A 21,467-nucleotide genomic window follows, 5' to 3' on the forward strand; every position below is an offset into this window, starting at 1 on the left:
CTGGGTCAGCAAGATCCCCTGGAGAAGGAAATGGCAACCCATTCCAGTATTCTTGCCTGGAAGATCCCATGGACGGAAGAGCCTGGCAGGCTACAGTTTATAGGATTGCAAAAGTGTTGGACATGGCTGCCCTTAACTGATATATATAGTCATACAGTCTGCAAATCACACTGTTAGACTGTCCACTGGCCAGAGCACTCAAGGAAACCAATCAGTCCTATTGGGTAGGACATGTCAGGGACCTCCAAATAGACAAGGGCAAAAGCCAGACCTCTGTTTGGGTAAAGTTAACTCTTTACTATGCAATTTACAATTACAGGCATTCTTGCTTTAGTTTATTATGTTTTATCAGCTTCATTATTATTAACTTATTTAGTAAAAGGTTGAAGCTTGTCCCCAGAATATATTGTGATACATAATTGCATCAACTGCTTTTTTTCTTGTAATTTTTAAAATGCATATGTTTTGTAATTTATCACGTGAGTTTTCTATATGTGAAGGTGTTAGTCGCTCAGTCATGTCCAGCTCTTTGCAACCTCATGGACTGTAGCCTGCCAGGCTCCTCTGTCCATGGAATTCTCCAAGTAAGAATACTGGAGTGGGTCACCATTCCCTCCTCCAGGGGATCTTCCTGACCCAGGTGATCGAACCCAGATCTCCTGTATCACGGGCAGATTCTTGACCTTCTCAGCTACCAGGGAAGCCTGAGCTTTCCTTATAGTTTTTGCTAATGCTTTTCTTTACTTCCTTCTTGCATCTCTTGGGCACTTTATTGTAAATGCTGAATTCTTTCACCCTAGAAAGTGTGGGCTCTTGGGAAGGATGGCTGCAGATCTTTTGCTGTCTAAATGGATTAAGGTCAAAAAGTCCTCAGGGACACAGCTGTAAATCGGTGGTGGTCACACATGATGGCTTTGTGAACTAGTCTCATTGCCTCGGATTTAGAGCTACATAAGTAAGTAGGGTTATGCTTTTCTGTCGTTTTTAGTTTTGAAAAACAACAACAACAACAACAACTTTTTTGTGTTATTTTTTTGAAACAACTTCCATCATCTCAGAGTTTCTGAATGGACACCACCACTTTTTTAAAAGTACCTTTTACCACTCTAGATTCTGCAGGAGACCGAATTTCAGTACCATACTAATAGCTGTTACCTACACAAGATAAATGATTGACAAGCTGGGGGTGTTTTTTGTTTCTAAGTCTTCTCTCTTTATTAAATTCTCTGTAGAAAGAACTAATGACACTTTAGGAACTTGCTCATTAGGCCTGGCATGAGCATTTGGGGCTTAGCTCCCATTTGTGTTGTATTTTTAGCTTCTTACTAGTGGAGTTCTGGTCTACCACAGAGTCATTAGGTGGGGTTGATGGGCCTGTGCTCTGATACAGTTGTTCTCTCTGCAGTGAATCAGCAGTAATCCAGACAGAAGTATACGTTGGGGCAGTGGTTCCCAACTTGGGGTTCCAAAGATTAATAAAGTTTCCAAAAATTGTTTGGGAGCTGATTTAGATAGTTATTGCTAATTGTTTCTCTTTTCCTCATTTATCCTGATGCAAATGGAAACGGCTTTCTTCATTTTGTTTTACTGAACTCTAAAACCCATGGCAGCCCCTTGTCACTCCTCCAGTCTTTCATGCCTTTTCCCAGGGTCAGTGGGGAAAGGTGTCGGGGGTGCCTTAGGTGTTAGGTGCTTCGAGCGTCTGGCCAGTGGGCTGACGAATGGACTACACAGGTCCTTCATGCTCAGGTCTTCTTGTGCTCAAGCTGGGTGTCACGAAGCCAGGATTGATCAGTGAGGACTTTGTCTGACATAGAGCAATGAGCTCTTGGTCCTAGACGATTTGGGGTTCCTCACCATTGTTTGGGAACTACTGGACTTTTTCCCTGATTTCTCTCTTTCTTAATAATTTATAGATCTTTTCCACTTACGAATGAATTTTAGGATCATTAAATTCCTGGAGATGAGGAGGCTTGAAGTGACCTGACATTTATTGGAATATTTATTGGGTCCCTTTGCTCCCTTATTTCTGAAGTGTTAGCAGGAAGAAGTTTGATTACTCTGTAACAGCAAGGATTCGAGAAAGAATTTACCTACTTATTTAACAAATAGGTGCAAGGCAGATGTACATTAATGAACAAGACAGATTCAGTCCCTTGTTCCAGACCCGAGCACTAGGGATGCAGTGATTCTCTTTTTCTGTGGTCCCTGGACCACCATCAGATCACCTTGTTATCAATACAAATGCATAATCTTGGGCTCCACTCCAGACCTACAGAACTGAAACTGTGAGGTGGGCCCAGCAATCTGTGTTGATGGGTCCTCCAGGTGACTCTGGTTTGAGCAGCACCACTGTAAGTGATAGCTGATTGGGTAAGCCATCAGGAGGATGGCTTGGAGGAAGTCATCACTCTTGCCCTGTGAGAATCCTGATGGGTTTTCACCTGGTCAGTTTTAGAAGAGGAAGAGCACTGGACTCCATGGACATAGGTCTTCGCTCTTGTGGTCTCCAGTGATGTCAGGCTGACAGTAAAAATCTCAGAGCACACTGTAGAAGTTTAATCTTTGCTTGAACCTAGGAGTTTGCTATTAGTTCCAGCAGCTGTTACAAGGAATAGTTAATATTACTTCATTTCTCTTTGCTAGGGTCATAAAGATATGATTTGCTATATGCAAATTTTATTGATTTAAAAGATTTTATAAACTTGAATTATTATTGTAAGAGGTCAAACCAGTCATCCTAAAGAAAACCAACTCCAAATATTCACTGGAAGAACTGATGCCAAAGCTCCAATACTTTGGCCACCTGATGCAAAGAGCCGACTCATTGGAAAAGACCCTGATGCTGGGAAAGATTGAAGACAAAAGGAGAAGGGCAGTAGAGGATGAAATGGTTAGATAGTACCATTGACTCAACGGACATGAATTTGAGCGTACTCTAGGAGATAGTGAAGGACAGAGGAGCCTGGTGTGCTACAGTCTATGGGTTTGCAGAGTTGGACACAACTTAGCAATCAAGCAACAATTATAAGAGATAGTTACTTGGAATTCAGGTTTTCTTTTTCCTTAAGCAATGTTATTTTAGAGAGATTTCATCCTAATGGCCCTATCTAGAGTAACAGGTCTGCCATTATTGTGAAACTGAGGAGGTAAGATATTTTACTGCAATACCTGTAAAATTGTTGGAAGAAACAAGGAGAAGGTTAACTCTAGGGTGTGTAAATATATGTGATAAAGATTTGTGGAGAAGAATTATTTGGAGCTGTATGGAAGGATCCTCGGGGTGAGGTGTACCCATACTCAGTAGCTGTGATTCTTGTCTTGGTTTGACGTTTGGCCCCACACCTGGAATTAGGGCCTTGCCCAGGCCCATAAAGGGAGAGAGGAAGCCCTCGTGGCCTCTGCAGGCTTGTTGGCAGGCCAGGGCCATGAAAAGAGCTGTAAATTGGGGCTGAGCAGACCTGTGCATGAGTCCAGATGGCTCCAATCACAATGTGCCGTATGCATGACTTCAGCAAATATTTGCAGGCCTCCTTCGTGCCAAGACACTTTTCTTCCCCCTAAACTTTAAACTTTTTATTCTGTATTGGGGGATCACCAATTAACAATGTTGTGGTAGTTTCAGGTGAACAACTCAGGGACTCAGCCATGCATATGCATGTATCCATTCTCCCCCAAACCCTGCTCCCATCCAGGCTGCCACATGACATTAAGCAGAGTTCCCTGTGCTATACAGTAGGTCCTTGTTGGTTATCCATTTTAAATACAGCAGTGTGTACATGTCCATTCCGAAGTCTATAACTATCCCTTCTCCCGGCCTCATTAAGTTCATTTATTTGCATCTTCATAGATGGACCTAGAGAGTGTCATACTGAGTGAAGTAAATCAGACTGAGGAGGAGAAATATCATATGACTTCTGTTATATGTGGAATCTAGAAAAAGATGATGCTAGTGAACTTACAAAACAGAAATTCTCCAAGACACTTTTTATGGGCAAGGAAACGGAGGCCCAAATGTTTGATGACTACCCTCAAATCAAAGGTTTTGAAACTTGAATTGAGGTCTCTTGAGTCTGAAATGGGCTACGCACTTGTAAGTATGATGGCTTGGTTTCCAGTGTTCCCAAGAAGGGCCTCCAGTCACTCTCACTTCCTCTCTGAAAACAACAAAAGAAGCTTCTGAAATATTTGTCTAGGAAATCTGTATGATGGTGATCTATCTTAAACCCCTATCAACAGATGATTCTTTATCATTCAACATTTTAGTCAGTACTGACTTCAGCAGGACAGATCCTTGAAGGGAGGAATGACTCTTGGTCAGGGCACCTAAGACCCTGGTCAGTTTTGCTTAGGTGTCCCTGCTGCTCTGTTCACTCTGTCCAGGCTCTGGGCCATTGAATATTGGCATCATAGGTGCTGACTCCTTTTCAGGACATTTATCTGTTTCATTTGTGTGTGAAGTATTCAGTTTGACTGAAAAAATTCAAGACTCATGAACAACTTTTAAAGGTTGCTGCCTCGCTCTAGATACAGTGTGTGCTAAATTAATTTAGTGTATTGATCAGAGCTCTGATGAAGTCTGTGAGCTGCTAAACTGGGAAAGATTGAAAGCAGTATGACAAGGGGGTGGCAGAGGATGAGGTGGTTAGATAGCATCACAGACTCAGTGGACATGTGCGTGCTAAGTTGCTTCAGTCGTGTCCAACTCTGAGACCCTGTGGACCATAGTCCGCCTGGCTCCTCTGTCCATGGGGTTCTCCAGGCAAGAATACTGGAGTGGATTGCCATGCCCTCCTCCTGGGGATCTTCCTGACCCAGGAATCGAACCTGCGTCTCTTACATCTCCTGCACTGGCAGATGGGTTCTTTACCACTAGCGCATGGATTTGAGCAAACTCCAGGAGACAGTGGAGAACAGAGAAGGCTGGTGTGCTGCAGTCCATGGGGTCACAGAGTCAGACATGACTTAGCAACTGAAAAACAACAACAAATCTTAAATCAGTGAATAAACTGGGCTGGTTTTATTTCCCAGAAGAGAATATTTGGAGAGGGGGGTAGGGAGAAGATGAAAAAAAATCAGAATACAGTTATGCAATCTCTTTCCAGTTTCCTGAGATGATTTATCTAGTGTTTCCTAGATGATTTTCTTACTGGTGAAGAGTTCCTTCTTTCCCTGTCTACTCCCCTGCCCACCATGTCTTCCTCCCCAGCTCTCTCTCCCTCCTTCTCTAGGAAACAATTTTTTATTGTCACTTTACTTTTGCTGTTGAGGGAATTAGTCTTGGGAAGGTATTGTCTGTGATTCAGAATTCTAGAGCATTGATTCATTTCTTACTTTTTAGGGCTCTGTTTCATTAGGACAAACTAAATAATGGACTTTTTACATAGGCATTGGATTAGATTCCCAAGGGTCAATTCAAGCTGTTGCTGGGCATGGGGCTACATTTTATAGCAAGACTTATTTCAGTTTTGAATGATTTGGTATTTGGCTAAAAGCACTGAAGACTGATTTCAGAAAACCCAAACTGGCAGCACGTTTTTTCCTCTCTTTTATTTTTTAAGCATGCTTGATTTTTTTTTTTTTTTTTTAGATTTTGGAGTTGGGGAATAGGATCAACTCAGAAAGGGATCCCAGAAGTGGGAGAAAGGCTGTCATACACTTAGCAGAGCATTTCAGCCCAAGTGATTAGCAGTATTTGGCCCTGAGGAAGAGGCCTCTAAAAATAACTGGTGAGCAGAGTTTGCAATCAGGTCCAATTTCAGCTCTAGAGGCCTTGCCCAAGGAACTGCTGGCCTGTCCACAGCGCCAGTAGGTAGCAAAGGGCCTGTGTCGTGCCTGATACCTGCTCACAGGGCTTTGGTTTTTTTTTCCTTCCATATATATTATTCATGGATTGAAGAAATCAAAATGGCAGAAGGTAAAGTTATATTTTTGTTCTTTGGGTTAAAAGTGGTTTGGAAACAAGACGGCAGTTTTTAGCTTGATTTTCAGTTGTGCGCTGTTCAGATATTTTTGGCTAAGTGCTTTGACTGAATCTTCTATGTTTTCCATTTCAAACTCCTGGAGATCTCAGTGTTTCAAGTAGTTTAATTTTTCATGGACCAATCTGTCTTTAATATTAATGTTAAGTTTTAGAGTCTTAACCTAGAATATCTTTTATTGTATTGTAATATCAGGGACAACATTTTACAAACTTCAGATAAATGAACAAGTGGTTTGTCTTGGTCTTAGAATTTAATTACAGTGATTTTAAAGAATTGTGTGCATTTAGATTTCATATAAAATTTTAGGAAATTTAAGGGCTTTATGATTCCTGTCTTGTATTAATGAACATACTTAGTTGGCTGAAGCAGAGCCTTATATGTGGAAATGGACCTAATTTTTGTGAAGCAGACGACAAATGCAAAGAAAGGACTTAGGGATTTTATTTTGTTTTTTCAAATTGAATCATTAACCTTCAACTGTTCTTTAATGGTGTGTTGATTTACATTTTTGTATGTGTTTGTTTTTGCTTTTCTTTGTGAATTAAGATAGTCTTTTTAATGGAAGGCAAGTTGTATTGGCTCATTATGTCAAAAATGTGTTTAAGAAACATAAAATAGACATGTTGAAACTGCTGCAGTTCTCAGCTACCTAGGCAGTCACTGGAAGGATTCTATTATTAGTGTGGAGAATATGAGTCTCTCTGCTTTGAACACTGTTTTAAATAAATGGTGAAAATGGATCACTTGACCATCCTGATAAAGAAGAATATGAGATCTGTTTCTGATTTTTAGTTCTTTTTTAAGGCACTTCTCCCCTTCTCCATGGATTGCTTAATCTACAGAGTGAAGCAAAGTCAGCTGTTACTTCTGACCCACTTTTATAACAGTTCTTGGCTCCAAGGGTGTGATATTCTGTAATGCAAAAAAGTAATCAGTTTGATGAATTGCTTTTACGGTTTTTTAAAACTTTAAATGTATATACAGTCTTGGAGTATAAATATGACATTCCTAAAATAATGCTTACCAAAGCTCATTAAATGGTTGATTTGTAATTCACTTATAGTTCGAGTTATGTAATTGAACAGATGCTGGGGTACATCTTCTATTTTGCCTTTCCTTCATCACATAAAATTCTGCTTGTCCCTAGCCCCATCTTCATCTTATCTTAGAAAAGAAGGACAAACTACTAGATGTTTTTCCAGAATATGTTTGGAGCAGAGTACTAGTTTCACATATGCTTGGGGAGTTTTAAACTCTCTAGAAGGGTTTATCTTACTATGGTCTGTTTAGTTTGGTTGGACAGAAACCGATCTACCCTTTGGGACTAAGCACACCATATTTACAAAGTGACGTATGAAGAATGTGTTATTTGGTGTCGGTTTAAAAGTTCCACTAAAAAGATGGTTCAGAAAAGACACCTTTCTGTAATTTACTGTTTTGTTCCTTCATGAATTAGTAAATAATAACAGTAAAAAGATTGATGCTACTGGAGTAATACCTAATTTATTTGACATTATGAAGGGATGGATAAAATAATGCTAATCATTTCATGTTCTAGCTAAGTAACATTTACCCTTTCTTTGACATTTACCTTTTAAGCAATAAATCCATTTAATAAAAAAAAATTTGAATAAAAATCTTTCCAAAATTTTTTATACATTTTTTGCACTGTTAAACAGTTTAAAACAATGGTTTAATGGCAGAATTAACTTGAATGTCATTATTACTTTGTACTAAAAGATTATTTTAATAGTTAAGGACTATAAGTTTTATAGTTAAGGTCTGGTCACCAATAAGCATCAATCATAAATGGCTTCCTGCCATTCTTTTCAAGTTCTTATGTCTACTTTTGCTAGATTCAAATATTTTCTAGGCACTTTCTTCCATCAGCACGTACTGCTTTAACTCCTTTGGGTTAGGCTGTCTTTAATGTCTATTTAATTTTGTTCAATGAGTTAGGAAACTTTTTTTTTTTTTTAATTTTATTGGAATCTAGTTGATTTGCAATGTTGTGTTGGTTTCAGGTATACAGCAGAGTGCAATTATGCATATACATATATTCATTCTTTTTTAGGTTCTTTTCTCGTACAGTTTATCACAGAATATTGAGTAGAGTCCCCTGTGCTATACAGTAGGTCCTTATTGGTTGTCTATCTTATATATAGTAGTATGTGTGTGTTCATCTCAAGCTCCTGTTTTATCCCCCGCCCTCCAACCCTGTAAGTTAGGAAACTTGATTGAAGTTGTTAGAATCCTCTAAAATGAATATTGGCGAAGGAAATGGCAACCAACTCCAGTATTCTTGCCAGGGAAGTGCCATGGACAGAGGGGCCTGGTGGGCTAGAGATCATGGGGTTGCAAAGAGTTGGACGGAACTTAGGGACTGAACAACAACATAAAATATATTAAATGTATCAAATGTGATACATGACAGTTCTGGTGAGCAGGAACTTACAAAGGTGTTTCTGCATCGAGACCGATTTGAAAACCTTCCCCTGTGTCTGTGGGTCCCACTGGATCCTCTGTAGAAGGAGCACTGAACTGCACTGCTTGGCTTCTCTTCTTCCCTGACCTCTATTTCCTATAAATAGTTTCCTTCCTTCTGTGCTCTCTGCCTAAGAATATGGAGCATTTTGAGGAAAGCTTTTTTCTATGGCAGTTAGAGTATTCCAGATTCTACAGAAACTAAATGGAGCAGGAAAAAAGGGTTTGGCTACCTCTGTGGTCTTATTAAGCTGTTGATAGACTCTGAACTTTGAAGGAGGTTCTATTTAGGTTGTTTGGATACAGAACTTGGAACACACATAGCAATTTTTATTTTAAAAATAGTCATTAGTAGTTTATTTCTTTCATTATTTCAACATTAGGGTCTTAGGTATGTGGTTTTGTGTTGAACCGTAAGTCTTTTTCATTTTCAGAATCTTTGTGTAACATGATTTAAGAATTTAAACGACAACTAACTTTGAAGTGATTTAGCATTGTAAGCACTATCAAATTCCTGGAGAAATATTTCAGTGAAAAGAGGTTCAATAAAACTTTTTCTTCTTATATAATGACATTTTCCCTCTTTTATTTTTTAACAGAGACGAAACAGGGAGGACTCAAGAATGGGAGGAAAGGAGGACTTTCTGGAAGTTCATTTTTCACATGGTTTATGGTCATTGCACTGCTCGGAGTCTGGACATCAGTAGCTGTGGTCTGGTTTGATCTTGTTGATTATGAAGAAGTGTTAGGTAAGGGTCTTCATGTTGTTTCTTTTTAGTACTGTTAATTTCTGTAGCCTTCCAGTGGTTCTCAGAAGGGAAGGAAGAAAAGGGGACGTTAGCAGGGTTAGCTTGGAGTGATGGCTTCAACTTCTTTCAACTTCTTTGAACATGATCTGTTGAAGTAAAAATAGACTTACATTGTTTGCACAGAAAAATTGTATCAAACAGTACACACTCCCATGACATGGAATAGTCTATCATTTCTATTCCATTTTGTTATATTATGAATTTTTAAAATAGGTCATAAGCCACTGAATTTATTCAAGGACCTGTGAATGGATCATAAACACAACTGGCAAGACCCTGACTTAAAGAAAGCATTTCAAAGCATACCTTCTGTGTCCTCATTGAAATTGTGGGAGGACACGTCTGTGTGTGAGTTCATGTGTAGGTGTGCCCTGTACACTGTTTGGAGGAGGTTGTTGTGTGACTTCTGAGAGTTGTCTTCCTTCCTTCTCTTTTCCCCTTTCTCTCCCCATAATCACTGCAGTTTTTCATGATTTTTTTTACTTTGATGATTCTTTGGTTTCACTTGATCAAGTCTTTTTTTTTTGTAATTGAGGTAAAATTCACCTGACATAAAATTCAACATTGTAAATATGTAAAAACATAGAGGTCACTGTTTTTTAACTTTTTGTGCTGTCATCATTATTAATTTCAGAATATTTAAACGCAAGTAACAATTTTGTGTTTTTACATGCATGCAGCCAAAGCAAAGGACTTCCGTTATAACTTGTCAGAGGTACTTCAAGGTAGGCTCTTGGAGTTGAATTTTAAGTCTACTTGTGTTAGTCTCTAAAACTGCACCCTTAGGCTACTATTTTAGTTATCACTTGCATTAGAGAATGTAAGTGATAGGACCAATTTTCCCTTTTAAATTTCTCAGAAAGTATAGTTTCTGGGTTCTTTTTAATGTTATTTGAACTGTACTATATGTAGCCTAAACTGCAGACCAGTGCTTTTCATTTATATTTTCTTAGATATAGAAATGATAACTTCCTTCTCTCTCTCACTATTATCATTTTCAATATATGTGTGCTTTGTAAACCAGACTTCTACATAGCAAGTTAAATATTTTCCTAAGTAGGACATAGCAAGTTAAATGTTTTCTTAAGGGCTCTGGGAGGGTCCAGGTTGGTCATACCTATTCTACTCCCAAAGTTCTTCATGCTGTTATGCAATGTGTTAATTTACTTTTTAATAAGAAATGGCAGCAGTGTTGCCAACTAGTGTTTTAGTACTGATACTGTATTTGTGAATGTGGTTTAAAATATTGTTTAAAAATGTGAAATTAATAAACCTCTTCACATCCATTGTCCAGTGATGAATTATAAATCATGTCGATTTTTGGATGTTTTTAGGAAATTGAATGTATTTGACTCACATTTGAAATGCTGAACATAACAGTGCTGAGATGATAAAACTTTATTATGCCTTAAAATTCATACTTACTGTTTTTGAAGGAGGAACTCTCTGCTTGTATTGGCTTTTCAGCTTGTCTGTTTTAAGTCTTTTTGTTTTTCCTTAGTAGTAGGTGACTGGTGCTAATTATGTTTTTAAGTAAGATAACTGTAAGTGTTCTTTGTAATTTCAAAAGGCCAGTTTTACATACTTTATTTCCAGAACAGTCTTTTTTTAAGGATTGATTCATGATGCTTGTCATAGTCCTTATTATTAAATATAATCTATCCTTTTATTTTTAGTACTTGTACTTGATGTGAATTACATATAGTCTTTGAGACTCTGTGGGTATTTAGTTTTGAATATTGATAATATGAGGACCTTCTATATTATAGAAACATTAAATTTCATGTAACTATTAGAAGTGGATCCGTATTGTTCCTTATATATGTTGAAAATTTTATCTAAAATATTTTTAGCAATAAAATTTAAAAATATTATTCTGAAATGATTAAATATCAGGGTATTGTTAAGCCCTGAACGAAAATATTATCTCAGTTATTTCTTATATTTGTTAGGTGAATGTTCCCTTAATCTCTAAGTGAACTGTCTTCATTTTTAAGTGAGATTATCATTTAGCACAACTTTTCTTAATGAAAGGAGCAAAGAGTTGCCTTGCTTGGTAGCATTAATAACTAGTATGCAGAACTGTAAGGAGTAGTAACACCTTATTAAATTTGGCTTCCCTTTTGTTCCCATATCCTTCTCTGCTTCTCCTCTTGTAGGAAAACTTGGAATCTATGATGCTGATGGTGATGGAGATTTTGATGTGGATGATGCCAAAGTTTTATTAGGCAAGTACACATTTTTTTTTTTAAAGTTAGTGGTGCTGAAATATTGGAAGCAAAATAATATTTAAGTTTTAATAATGTCTGTGTTAATCATTAACATTTTATGGAAGATGTTTTCCCATACTATGTATTCTTGTTAGGATGAAATGAATAGCATAATTATTTTTCCATAAACTCTCACATTTCAAGTTACTTTTGCAAATAAATAAGTATACAGCTCCTGCACAGATGTTCCTAATTGGTAATATCATTTCATGTGTGTTTTTAGATTTAAAGCACTTTATATTTTGAACGTAGCATTTGGAAATTTAATGTCCTAGTCTGTTTTCAGATATGGTAATTACAGCCATTCTTTAGCATCATTTGACATATTTCATGTCCATTTGAAAGCATGAATTTCTAAAAGCTTACATAAATTCATTTTGAAATAAAGTAGTGGTAGTAAACATCTCAAAATGTCCTATGATGTTTGGAAGGTAACATTAAAATATAAACTAGTAATCTTTGGCCAGATTTCTTGATTTTTTTTTTTAAGTCTTGACCCTTCTTTTTTATCACCAGAAATGCCTGTCTTAATCATTGAGATGTTTTTTTGTGATAAAGAGGTGATATTTTTTTCATTTATTTTAACATGCTGTTATGCTATAAAAGATGGTGCTGATTTTAATATACAAATTTTATATAATCTGGCCTGATGAGATATGTATTTCTGCTTGTTAAACAGCATCTTTTCCTTTGTTTAGTATATAGCATAGTGTGTATCAAAATACTTTACACTGAAGTCTTTAGAAAAATAGCAAATATGGTAAGGTATTACATACTAAGCTTAATAGAATAATAGCACAAAGAAATTCTTGCACAATTTTGTATATATTTTATGGATATGAAAAAATGGGAGATACTGCATCTGTAACTAATGAAATATAATAAAAGTTTTTAATTTTGATTTACTGTATGTCATCTTGTTACTGCTCAGTGAGAATTATATTTGCTACTTAACAGTGAAAGCGTTCAATACCCATGGAATTTCTTTTCCTGTCTTAACCATAATAGAATTTTCTATATAATTTTGTCATTACATATCTAAATTTGGGTTTCTATAAATACAGTAAGTCCTCAGAAGACTATAATCTTGGCATGTGAAAGAAAGAAAATCATATAAAACTTAGAACAGTGCTGATTTGCTTGCCTTTAAGTGGTTAATTACTCTATTTTATTACTTTTCTGTAAATGACAAATTCTGAATAGCAGGGCTTTTTATTTTAAAAATAGCTTCATATGGGCCAAGTTTCCTTGTTTTAGAAATAATATTACCTACTACATTTGGTTGTTTTTTTGTTTTTATTTTTTTTAAGGTGCTTAAAATCAGCTATCGTCTATTAGGAAACACCAACTATTAAAAATTAAAATGATATATCTTCTATAGCACATATTATTTCTACTGCAAATTCACATTAATAAGTTGATTTTTAGAATTTTAGATTTCAAAAATTTTTTCCCCTTAGTATTTTTAAGCAGCCATTAAGAGTTTAACTGTAATTTAGAACATTCTCATTTGTGGGTAGCCACGTATGTGGAATGGGCAAATGGTAACCTGATCTTTTTATAAGAACCATATACTGGGAGTAGAACCCAGTTGGTTAACATGAAGGTTCATTTGGTAATTTGACGATTACATGCAAAAAGGCTATGACACACTATTTTACTGTATTATGTGTACTAATTCACAGTTGGCTTGTGGCTTTGGTAAAGATGAAGGACACGAATGTGAACTGTTTGTCCTCTAACCTTATTCTATAGCATTTGAATTCTCTGCGTGAAATACGACCTTGATGGGAATTGAATTTTATGACTAAAGTTCTTTTCTACGTTGTGAGGTTGTTGTCGCTGAGTTGTGCCTCTGTTACTGGAGGGTGATTGCAAGAACCAGGTGAATTTTGGGGGGCTCAGGCGCTGCTGGGCTCTGTATGCTCAGGGAGAGATTATGGGGGAGCAGATTGTGTACCCCAAAAAGAGCTAGACCTTGGGATATGCTCTGCTTGGAGAAGCTGAAGCTCTAGTGTAAAAGCTTTGGATTAAGGCAAAGGGAATGCCCAAGAGGGATGAAAGGAGGAAGTCAGAGCTTAGCTGAGAGCTTGGCAGGGCAGGTGTGATAATATTCCTAGTTATGCTGAACTTCCATAGGTTTGGCATTTATTTCATTAGTATTTCTTCCTGGAGTCTTAAATTTGCATGTATTTAAATTTGACCCATTTCAGGAAATGTATACATTCATATTTAGATTTCTTTCACATTTCAAAGTTTGGCTTTTCTTTTAAAATATAAAGAGAAAATGAAATACGTGAGTATATCAAGATCAATAGCTGTCATTCATTTTATTATTTATTTCTGGCCATGGCCCTTATGGTATACTTTGAAAATGTTCTAAACCTGGTCTTGTTTATATGGCTTCCTAGTTTTGTGGCCACATTTTCTAAAATAAATGTCTTTGATTTAGGTTTGGATGATTGAAAGTTATACTGTCCCAAAATGTATTCTTTGAAAATATGTTTCCCAAATGAAATCAATAGGAAAGAGGAATAAATACTGAGTAACATTTTCTTAGAGTAACATTGCTTCAGGAGTAACATTTTCTTAGAGTAACATGACACATGGTTATCCTTTTGTCCTGCGACTGGTACTCAGCTGGCATCAGGTATGGCTAGAGAACAAAAGGGAAGGTAACTCTTAGAGCCTTGACAAATATTTGTAGATTGACAGGTGCATGAGTGTGCAGAAGGGAAGGCTGGCTGTTGCCCAGTCAGAGGCACTCACACCCTGCTCCTTGGTTCAGGCCTTCTCTTAGAAAGAATTGTGTACCCAGAACATATTTTCTTTTTAGACTAGTTCTTTTGTCTTAAGAACCACAGAAAGGTGGCATAGTTGAGTAATTAGTTTTTTTCAAATGTTTTTGCCCATTTGTCACATACTTCAGCCTGTCATATTGAGGGGTAGTAAAGTTTTATATTTTATATTCAATACTTGAAATTACTTATACTGGAAAATGGAGAATAAGAAATATATTTATTCTAAATATGTGATAGTCACTCAGTTGTGTCTGACTCTTTGCGACCCCATGGACTGTAACCTGCCAGGCTCCTCCGTCCATGGGATTTTCCAGACAAGAATATTAGAGTGGGTTGCCATTTCCTTGCCCAGGGATTGAACCCAGGTCTCCCGCATTGCAGGCAGACTCTTTCCACTTGAGCCACAGGGGATGCGCATTTATTCTAAATACACAGCTTCTATGTGTAGCTTCTTTTTGAACAAGAAGAAACAATGTTATTTCCATAGAGTCTTGACTGGGAAGACAGATCTCTGTTCAAAGCTTTTGTTAACTCTTCAATTCAGTGAAGAGACATTCTGGGTTGATCAAAAAGTTATTTAAATACCAGCTATAGTTTGTGCCCCCCACCCCACCCCAAATACATGAAGAATGGCACAGTGTAGTTCTTCTGTGGACTAATACAGAGAAACTATAACCTTTAATATTAGACTAGTTGTCTTATTATTATCCCTTACCTGCCAATCTCGATTGCCAGTAGTTATGCTTTGTGGACAGATTTTGTATTGCCAAAGCCAGGAATACCGAATTAGGTGGTTCTAACCTGGAAAGCTCTACAGTCATGGATGTTCACATTTCTTACAGCCAGAACCCTCCAGCCTGATTTTTTTTTTTCTACCCTGTCAAAATTATAGAGATTGACAGTGTTTGTGGACTTTGAGACCTGCTGGAGGCAAGAGACTAGTCATACTCAAAGCCAATTCTTCACAGGAAGACAGCAAATGATAAAAACAATATATATGTTGCTTTCTTTCCATCATGGGGGTCGGATGGGGGCCAAGACTTAAAAATAGCAGGCATCAGGGGTCTTTGCAGTAGAAGCTAACTTCAGGAGCTGATAAGTGGAGAACTCTGGAATGTTCCCCATGCAGGTGACTGATCACGTTTCATATTGGTAGGCTGAACGAATCATTATTAATTCTGGCTGACTCTTATTATTTGTCAGAATTATAGGACCATGAGTCAAGTAATCACAGCATAATAAAGCTGACATCTTACAGTGTTAAAATTTAAGTTGATTATCTGGTAGAATTGGAGCGCACTGATACCCATTTATTGAAGCTGAACAGTAAGCCTGCTAATCATGTTAATTCCAGAGTTTCCTAAATTAACTCCAGCTCCTAAAGGGAAAAAAATTGATGAAACAAATGTTTCTATTTTCAGTGAATATTTATTGGTGTATGTAAATATTTGTATAATCAACTCTCGATATTATCTGGGTGCTAAATGAGGCGAGGTGGGGCTTGTCAGAAGTGTCTTTTTATCCTCATATTATTTTTACTCACTTTTCCCGTTGAAGTGGGTGAGTCAGTTTTGGCTGATGCAATTTTGTGATTTTCGGGTTCTCGATTCTCTGATGAGAAACCCGGTGAGGGACTGGTAGGAAGGCTGAAGATTGATCCCACCGCCTTTCCTTTAGTCCGTATGATTGAGAGTTGATTGTAAGATGTGCATCTTAACCCATTTCTTTATTTTCCAAAATGTCTTTTCTGTAAATGTCTTTGACCATGATGCACATCCTTTGTTGAGATCACTCTTCCAACGCTTCTTTTTTCCACTTAACTGCTCTCATTTTCTCTTTCTCTCTTCCTTTATCCTTATGTAGGCCTGACCAAAGATGGCAGTAATGAAAATATTGATTCTCTTGAGGAAGTCCTTAATATTTTAGCAGAGGAAAGTTCAGATTGGTTTTATGGTTTCCTCTCATTTCTCTATGATATAATGACTCCTTTTGAAATGCTAGAAGAAGAAGAAGAAGAAAGTGAGACCGCAGATGGCGTTGATGGGACGTCACAGAATGAAGGGGTTCAGGGCAAGACTTGCGTCATCTTGGATTTACATAACCAATAACTTTGATGCAGGGGCTGAAGTCACTGGCTTATGAACCCCCGAAGCAGTCTCCTTTTTCTTTCTTTCCTTCGCTCACCCAGGGCTTAACATGCAGTGGGGCAGCGTGATGGGACAATACAAGGCAACCATGTGGTCTTCCCCCAGTACAGCGCCTAACTAGTCCCTTGCTTGACTTTCCCACTTGAGGAAAGCAGCATTCTCCTCCTAGTGGTTCACAAAGTGCATTGAGAATGATGTTCTTGGTAGTATAATTGGTTTCTGTATCATTTTGTTTCAACTCATGTGCTCACTGAACTAAATTCAGAAACTTAATAGATTGTTTTGTGATTAACCCTTGCTGCCTGTCCTTCTAACATGCTGTTCATTAAGATGATTACAGTGGGATTGATTATAAAAATACTGCTAGCATGATTCATGCTTTCAATGCTTCTCTGTTGATCCTTAACACGATTGATGTGTAAAATGATGGCTCTTTAAAAAGCTATTTTTTATTGTAATTTGTTTAGGTTGATTTGTCAGATGGATTAATAACAGATTTCAGTGTCACATTCTGTATTCATGGTGCTTTGAAAATAACCCCATGTTGTTGCCTTAGGGTAGTTCAATTGCTGTATTCAGATAGTAGTGTGTCTGAATCTTTCTCTCTATGAAAGCAAAATTTATTTTTAATTTCATTTCCAAATATACATCCAGAGAAAGTAATTTGTATTTTTCTTAAAGGAGGCTTATTACACAGGAAGGAAAATGTGAATATGTATCCTAAATAATGTTGTACATATTAAAATTATTCATCCTAAATTACGGTCTTTTTCCATTTTTTCCTATACTACCTTATTAATTGGCCATCAACTTTGGCTTAGGTGTAATATGGTTTTTAAAATTAAATTCATTGAAGTGGTAATTCTTTTTTTGAAAATCTATTTTTGTGATTAGAAAACCTTAAAAACACCTTTGAATTAATTCATTTAAAATGAGTTTGCTTCAGTGATAGCAAGAGCAATGGTATTATTAGACATAGGTAACATGCATTTCTTAAAATTAGATTTCATTCATTCCCCACCTCAAATAAAGCTCTTACAGCTTAAGAGCAATAAGACCCAAGACTTCTATTTCTTTTTCCCTTTTTGAGAGTGGTAGTTCATGTTTTTACATCTTTTTGAGCCTCTGTGAAACTTAGCTTAGCTTTGGTTCTTTATAGAGCTTAGCATTGGAAAATATTTGTGTTTTTTAACATTTTATTTAACTATAACTTCTACTTTTCAAATATTTATTCTTATTTTTTCCCTTTTAATCAAGTTGCTTTCAGAAAGTGGATTATTCACCATTTTTTTCAGAAGGGAATATGACCAATTTAGTTTCTTTTTTAGAAGTCTCTCTTGCAGGCTGTCAAAACAAGAGCCTTCAAGTAAAAGTTTCAAATCAGAACCCTAGAACCTATCAACTTCCCCTTGACTTAATATTTACATGTGTTGGGGAAAACTGTCTAGTTTGCTAATCTTACTTTTAAAAGCATTATTCATAACTCCTTTTGGAAACAGATACATGTGTTATACATTGGGGCCTTCCCAGGTGGCGCTAGTAGTAAGTAACCCACCTGCCAATTCAGGAGACATAAGAGATGTTTGTTTGATCCCTGAGTTGGAAAGATCCTCTGGAGAAGGAAATGGCAACCCTCTCCAATATTCTTGCCGGGAGAATCCCATGGACAGAGGAACCTGGTAGGCTACAGTCTGTGGGGTTGAAGAGAGTCAGACAGGACTGTGAGACTTACCACACACGTACATTATACATTGGACAATGATCTCCTAACGCTTAAATGATTATTATAACCCTAGTTTGTCTTTTCCTAATTATTCAAGGAATATGCTTCATTCTGTTAATGTTTCTGACAATCAAAAGCTTCTAATTTTGGAATGTTAATATTTTGAAGCAAATTAGTAGGATTTAATAATGTTCTTTCTGAAAGTTTATTCTGTCTTTGTCCATATTTATAATGTTTTTTCACTTTGAATTTGAGTTCTGTGACAGATCAGAGTTTGTTAGGTTTAAGTTCAAAGGGAGTCTTAAGCCTCAGAGAAATTCCTTTAGTCCAGTGTCTGAGATGTATTTTTTAAGGCAGTCTTGTTTCTTAATGCTTCATTGCTACTAACTCTAGAAGATGTTTGATCAGTTTATGAGAAATAATGAAATTTGTGTGTTAAAAATGTTCAGAATCATTAATTTTTCATCAGACTGCTTTTTTGTCACAATACTAATGTACACTTTATGTACAGAAATTAATTATGCTGTATTTTTGTAAATGAAAAATAAGGATGTAGGATCCTTTGCCATTTTTTTGGTACCCCTGCTGATCAGCCCTTTGAAAAGCCTCTGATGATGATAAAATCCAGGTAACTGGTGAACCCCTGACTTCTGTGACAGCCTTCAACTTGTTCCCACAGCTTGCTTTGGTGAGAAAATAAAGGTATTTGCCAAACTGGTATAAAGTACTTTGAAGCTGATCAAAGTAGTCTCGTTTACATTTTATTTACTATATATGTTATAGTTCTTAATCTTCTAAGGATTTATTGTGTCATTTTCTGTTTGAGCATAGAAATACTTTACTAGCTTGTGTCTTTTAAGCTTAGGAACAAAAAAAAAATGTAATTGTTAGTTTGAGTGTTTATAGTTCTTAAGGAATTTTACATTGTTCTATATTTTTGGTAAAGAACCTGCCTGCCTATGCAGGTGACATAAGAGATGCTGGTTCGATCCCTGGGTTGGGAAGATCCGCTAGAGAAGGGAATGGCAACCCATTCCAGTATTATTACCTGGGGAATCCCATGGACAGAGGATCCTGGCAGGCTAAGGTCCATAGGGTTGCAAAGAGTCATTTGCAACTGAAGCAACCTAGCACTCACGTACTTAACTCTGTGTTTCCAGTTTGGAACAACCGAAAGCACTTCTGAGTTCACATGGCCTTGTCTGTTCCGAGCTGCCCTTCCTCAGATGGAACTGCTGTTTGTCCAATTGAAAAGGCACTGAGTTCTCTGGAATTTGGTGCAAAAGCAAGGAGGTGGCACTCAGAGGACTTCATTTTTGCACTTCAGTTTCTTTCGGCCCTTATTTCCCCTGGGATGTGAGGGGTGCGATGTAAGTCAGTTGGAGAGGCATCTCCTGGGTACTGATGCTTGATGTCCAGCTGCCAGATTGCTGTATGTTGCAGATGACTTGGACATGATGGAATGCTGGGTGATTCCTGCTGTTTCGGGCTTCCCAGGTGCCTCAGGCCATTGCCGGAGACATGGGTTTGATCCCTGGGTTGGGAAGATCCCCTGGAGAAGGAAATGGCAATCCACTCTAGTATTCTTGCCTGGGAAATCCTGCTGGGCTACAGTCCATGGGATTGCAAAAGAGTCAGATACAACTAAGCAACTGAACATCAACAATCCTGCTTTTTCATCTTGCACTTGATTCTTTATTCTAAAAATTACCTCCCTGTTGTATAGAGCTGAATGCAAACATGTAAGAAAAATTGTTTTCTCTGCTTGAATTCTGGTTATTCTCATTTAGCAGCAGATGGAACAAAATGTTTCCTTGTCTGTCCTGATGTTTGTAATTTTGGAGAATTAGCAAAAGCAGATAGAAGTAGAGACAGATATGAATTTGAACACCCACAGTTACACCTTTTGGGGACTGACAGTTCAGTTCAGTTCGGTCTCTTAGTCGTGTCCGACTCTTTGCTACACCATGAATCGCAGCACGCCAGGCCTCCCTGTCCATCACCATCTCTCGGAGTTCACTCAGACTCACATCCATCCAGTCGGTGATGCCATCCAGCCATCTCATCCTCTGTCGTCCCCTTCTCCTCCTGCCCCCAATCCCTCCCAGCGTCAGAGTCTTTTCCTTTGAGTCAACTCTTCACATGAGGTGGCCAAAGTACTGGAGTTTCAGCTTTAGCATCATTCCTTCCAAAGAACACCCAGGGCTGATCTCCTTCAGAATGGACTGGTTGGATCTCCTTGCAGTCCAAGGGACTCTCAAGAGTCTTCTCCAACACCACCGTTCAAAAGCATCAATTCTTCGGCGCTCAGCTTTCTTCACAGTCCAACTCTCACATCCATACATGACCACTGGAAAAACCATAGACCCATCTTAAATCAGATCCTGCTCTATGAAACAAGTCATTTTCTGCATTTTGGGGCTTTGGAAATTTCTCTGATCACCATGAATGTGCACACTTTTTATAAAATTCAGTGATGCAGACTTTATTATCACAAGCTGATTGATTGATGAAACAGTATACTGAGTTCTCTGCCTTGGTTATTTGTTGAGATGACCATGTGACACACAGGAGTAGATATGAACTAAATTTTGAACTCCTTAAAGTTGGGAGCGAGGTTAGCCTGGTTTTGACTCCTCTTCAAAGCTGAGCCCAACACGGTATTTATTAAATATTTGCTGGGGTTGGTCCTGGTGATGAGAACTTTAGGAATTACTCATTGTATAATAAAACACTGATTTAAAAAAAAAAAAGCTTAAATTAGTGAAAACATTATTGGGTATATATTTTTTTTCAAGAGAAGTGATTGACACTTTGAAGTTTAAATACAGTGACCTGACCTATGCTAGTAAAGGTCTTCAGGTGATTTTTCTGCTATCTCATTTGTATTTGAGTCTGCATTTTATCTTTGTTCATGCTCTCACTCTCTGGATGTAATTCCTTCGTAGATTTTTAGTCTTTCAATTCTCCGATGTTCTGATCTTCCCTTATCCTTGAGGGGTGTAAGGTTTGTAGCTTCCTTTTTTCGAAAATGTCCATGATAATATTGTTATGCCATCTATTTAAAAATAAAAAGAGAATTGGTGTAGTGTTTTTTGGTTTGTTTTAAACTTTACTGCCATAGTATTACTTATACATTTAAAAATGTATTTCTTTAGTTATGCCTCATTTTTTGTGTGTTTTGCAACTAGATCTTTTATTTTTTTTAATTGGCGTATGGTTGCTTTACAATATTGTGTTAGTTTCTGC

The 21,467-nt window shown here is 37.3% G+C and overlaps 1 protein-coding gene across 12 annotated transcripts in view; it reads left to right on the top strand.

The window, feature by feature from the left end:
* ASPH (aspartate beta-hydroxylase) overlaps window positions 1-21,467 on the top strand; it is a 204,228-nt gene that overhangs the window by 23,024 nt on the left and 159,737 nt on the right. For 6 of the 12 annotated variants that reach the window (XM_086336863.1, XM_086336867.1, XM_086336869.1 and 3 more), the window contains exons 1-3: window positions 5,800-5,917; window positions 9,068-9,217; window positions 11,437-11,505. In XM_086336863.1, coding sequence (XP_086192989.1) covers window positions 5,908-5,917; window positions 9,068-9,217; window positions 11,437-11,505 — 229 coding nt within the window. In that variant the 5' untranslated portion in view covers window positions 5,800-5,907. Of the gene's footprint in view, window positions 1-5,799; window positions 5,918-9,067; window positions 9,218-9,957; window positions 10,003-11,436; window positions 11,506-16,211; window positions 17,255-21,467 lie in introns of those variants that run through there. The other 6 variants (XM_086336861.1, XM_086336865.1, XM_086336866.1 and 3 more) reach the window with 4 other exon arrangements.

Source organism: Bos grunniens, chromosome 14 (assembly GCF_055505025.1).
Source record: "Bos grunniens cultivar Pamir isolate PY7600 chromosome 14, Bosgru_T2T1.0, whole genome shotgun sequence".
Taxonomy (NCBI): Eukaryota; Metazoa; Chordata; class Mammalia; order Artiodactyla; family Bovidae; genus Bos; species Bos grunniens.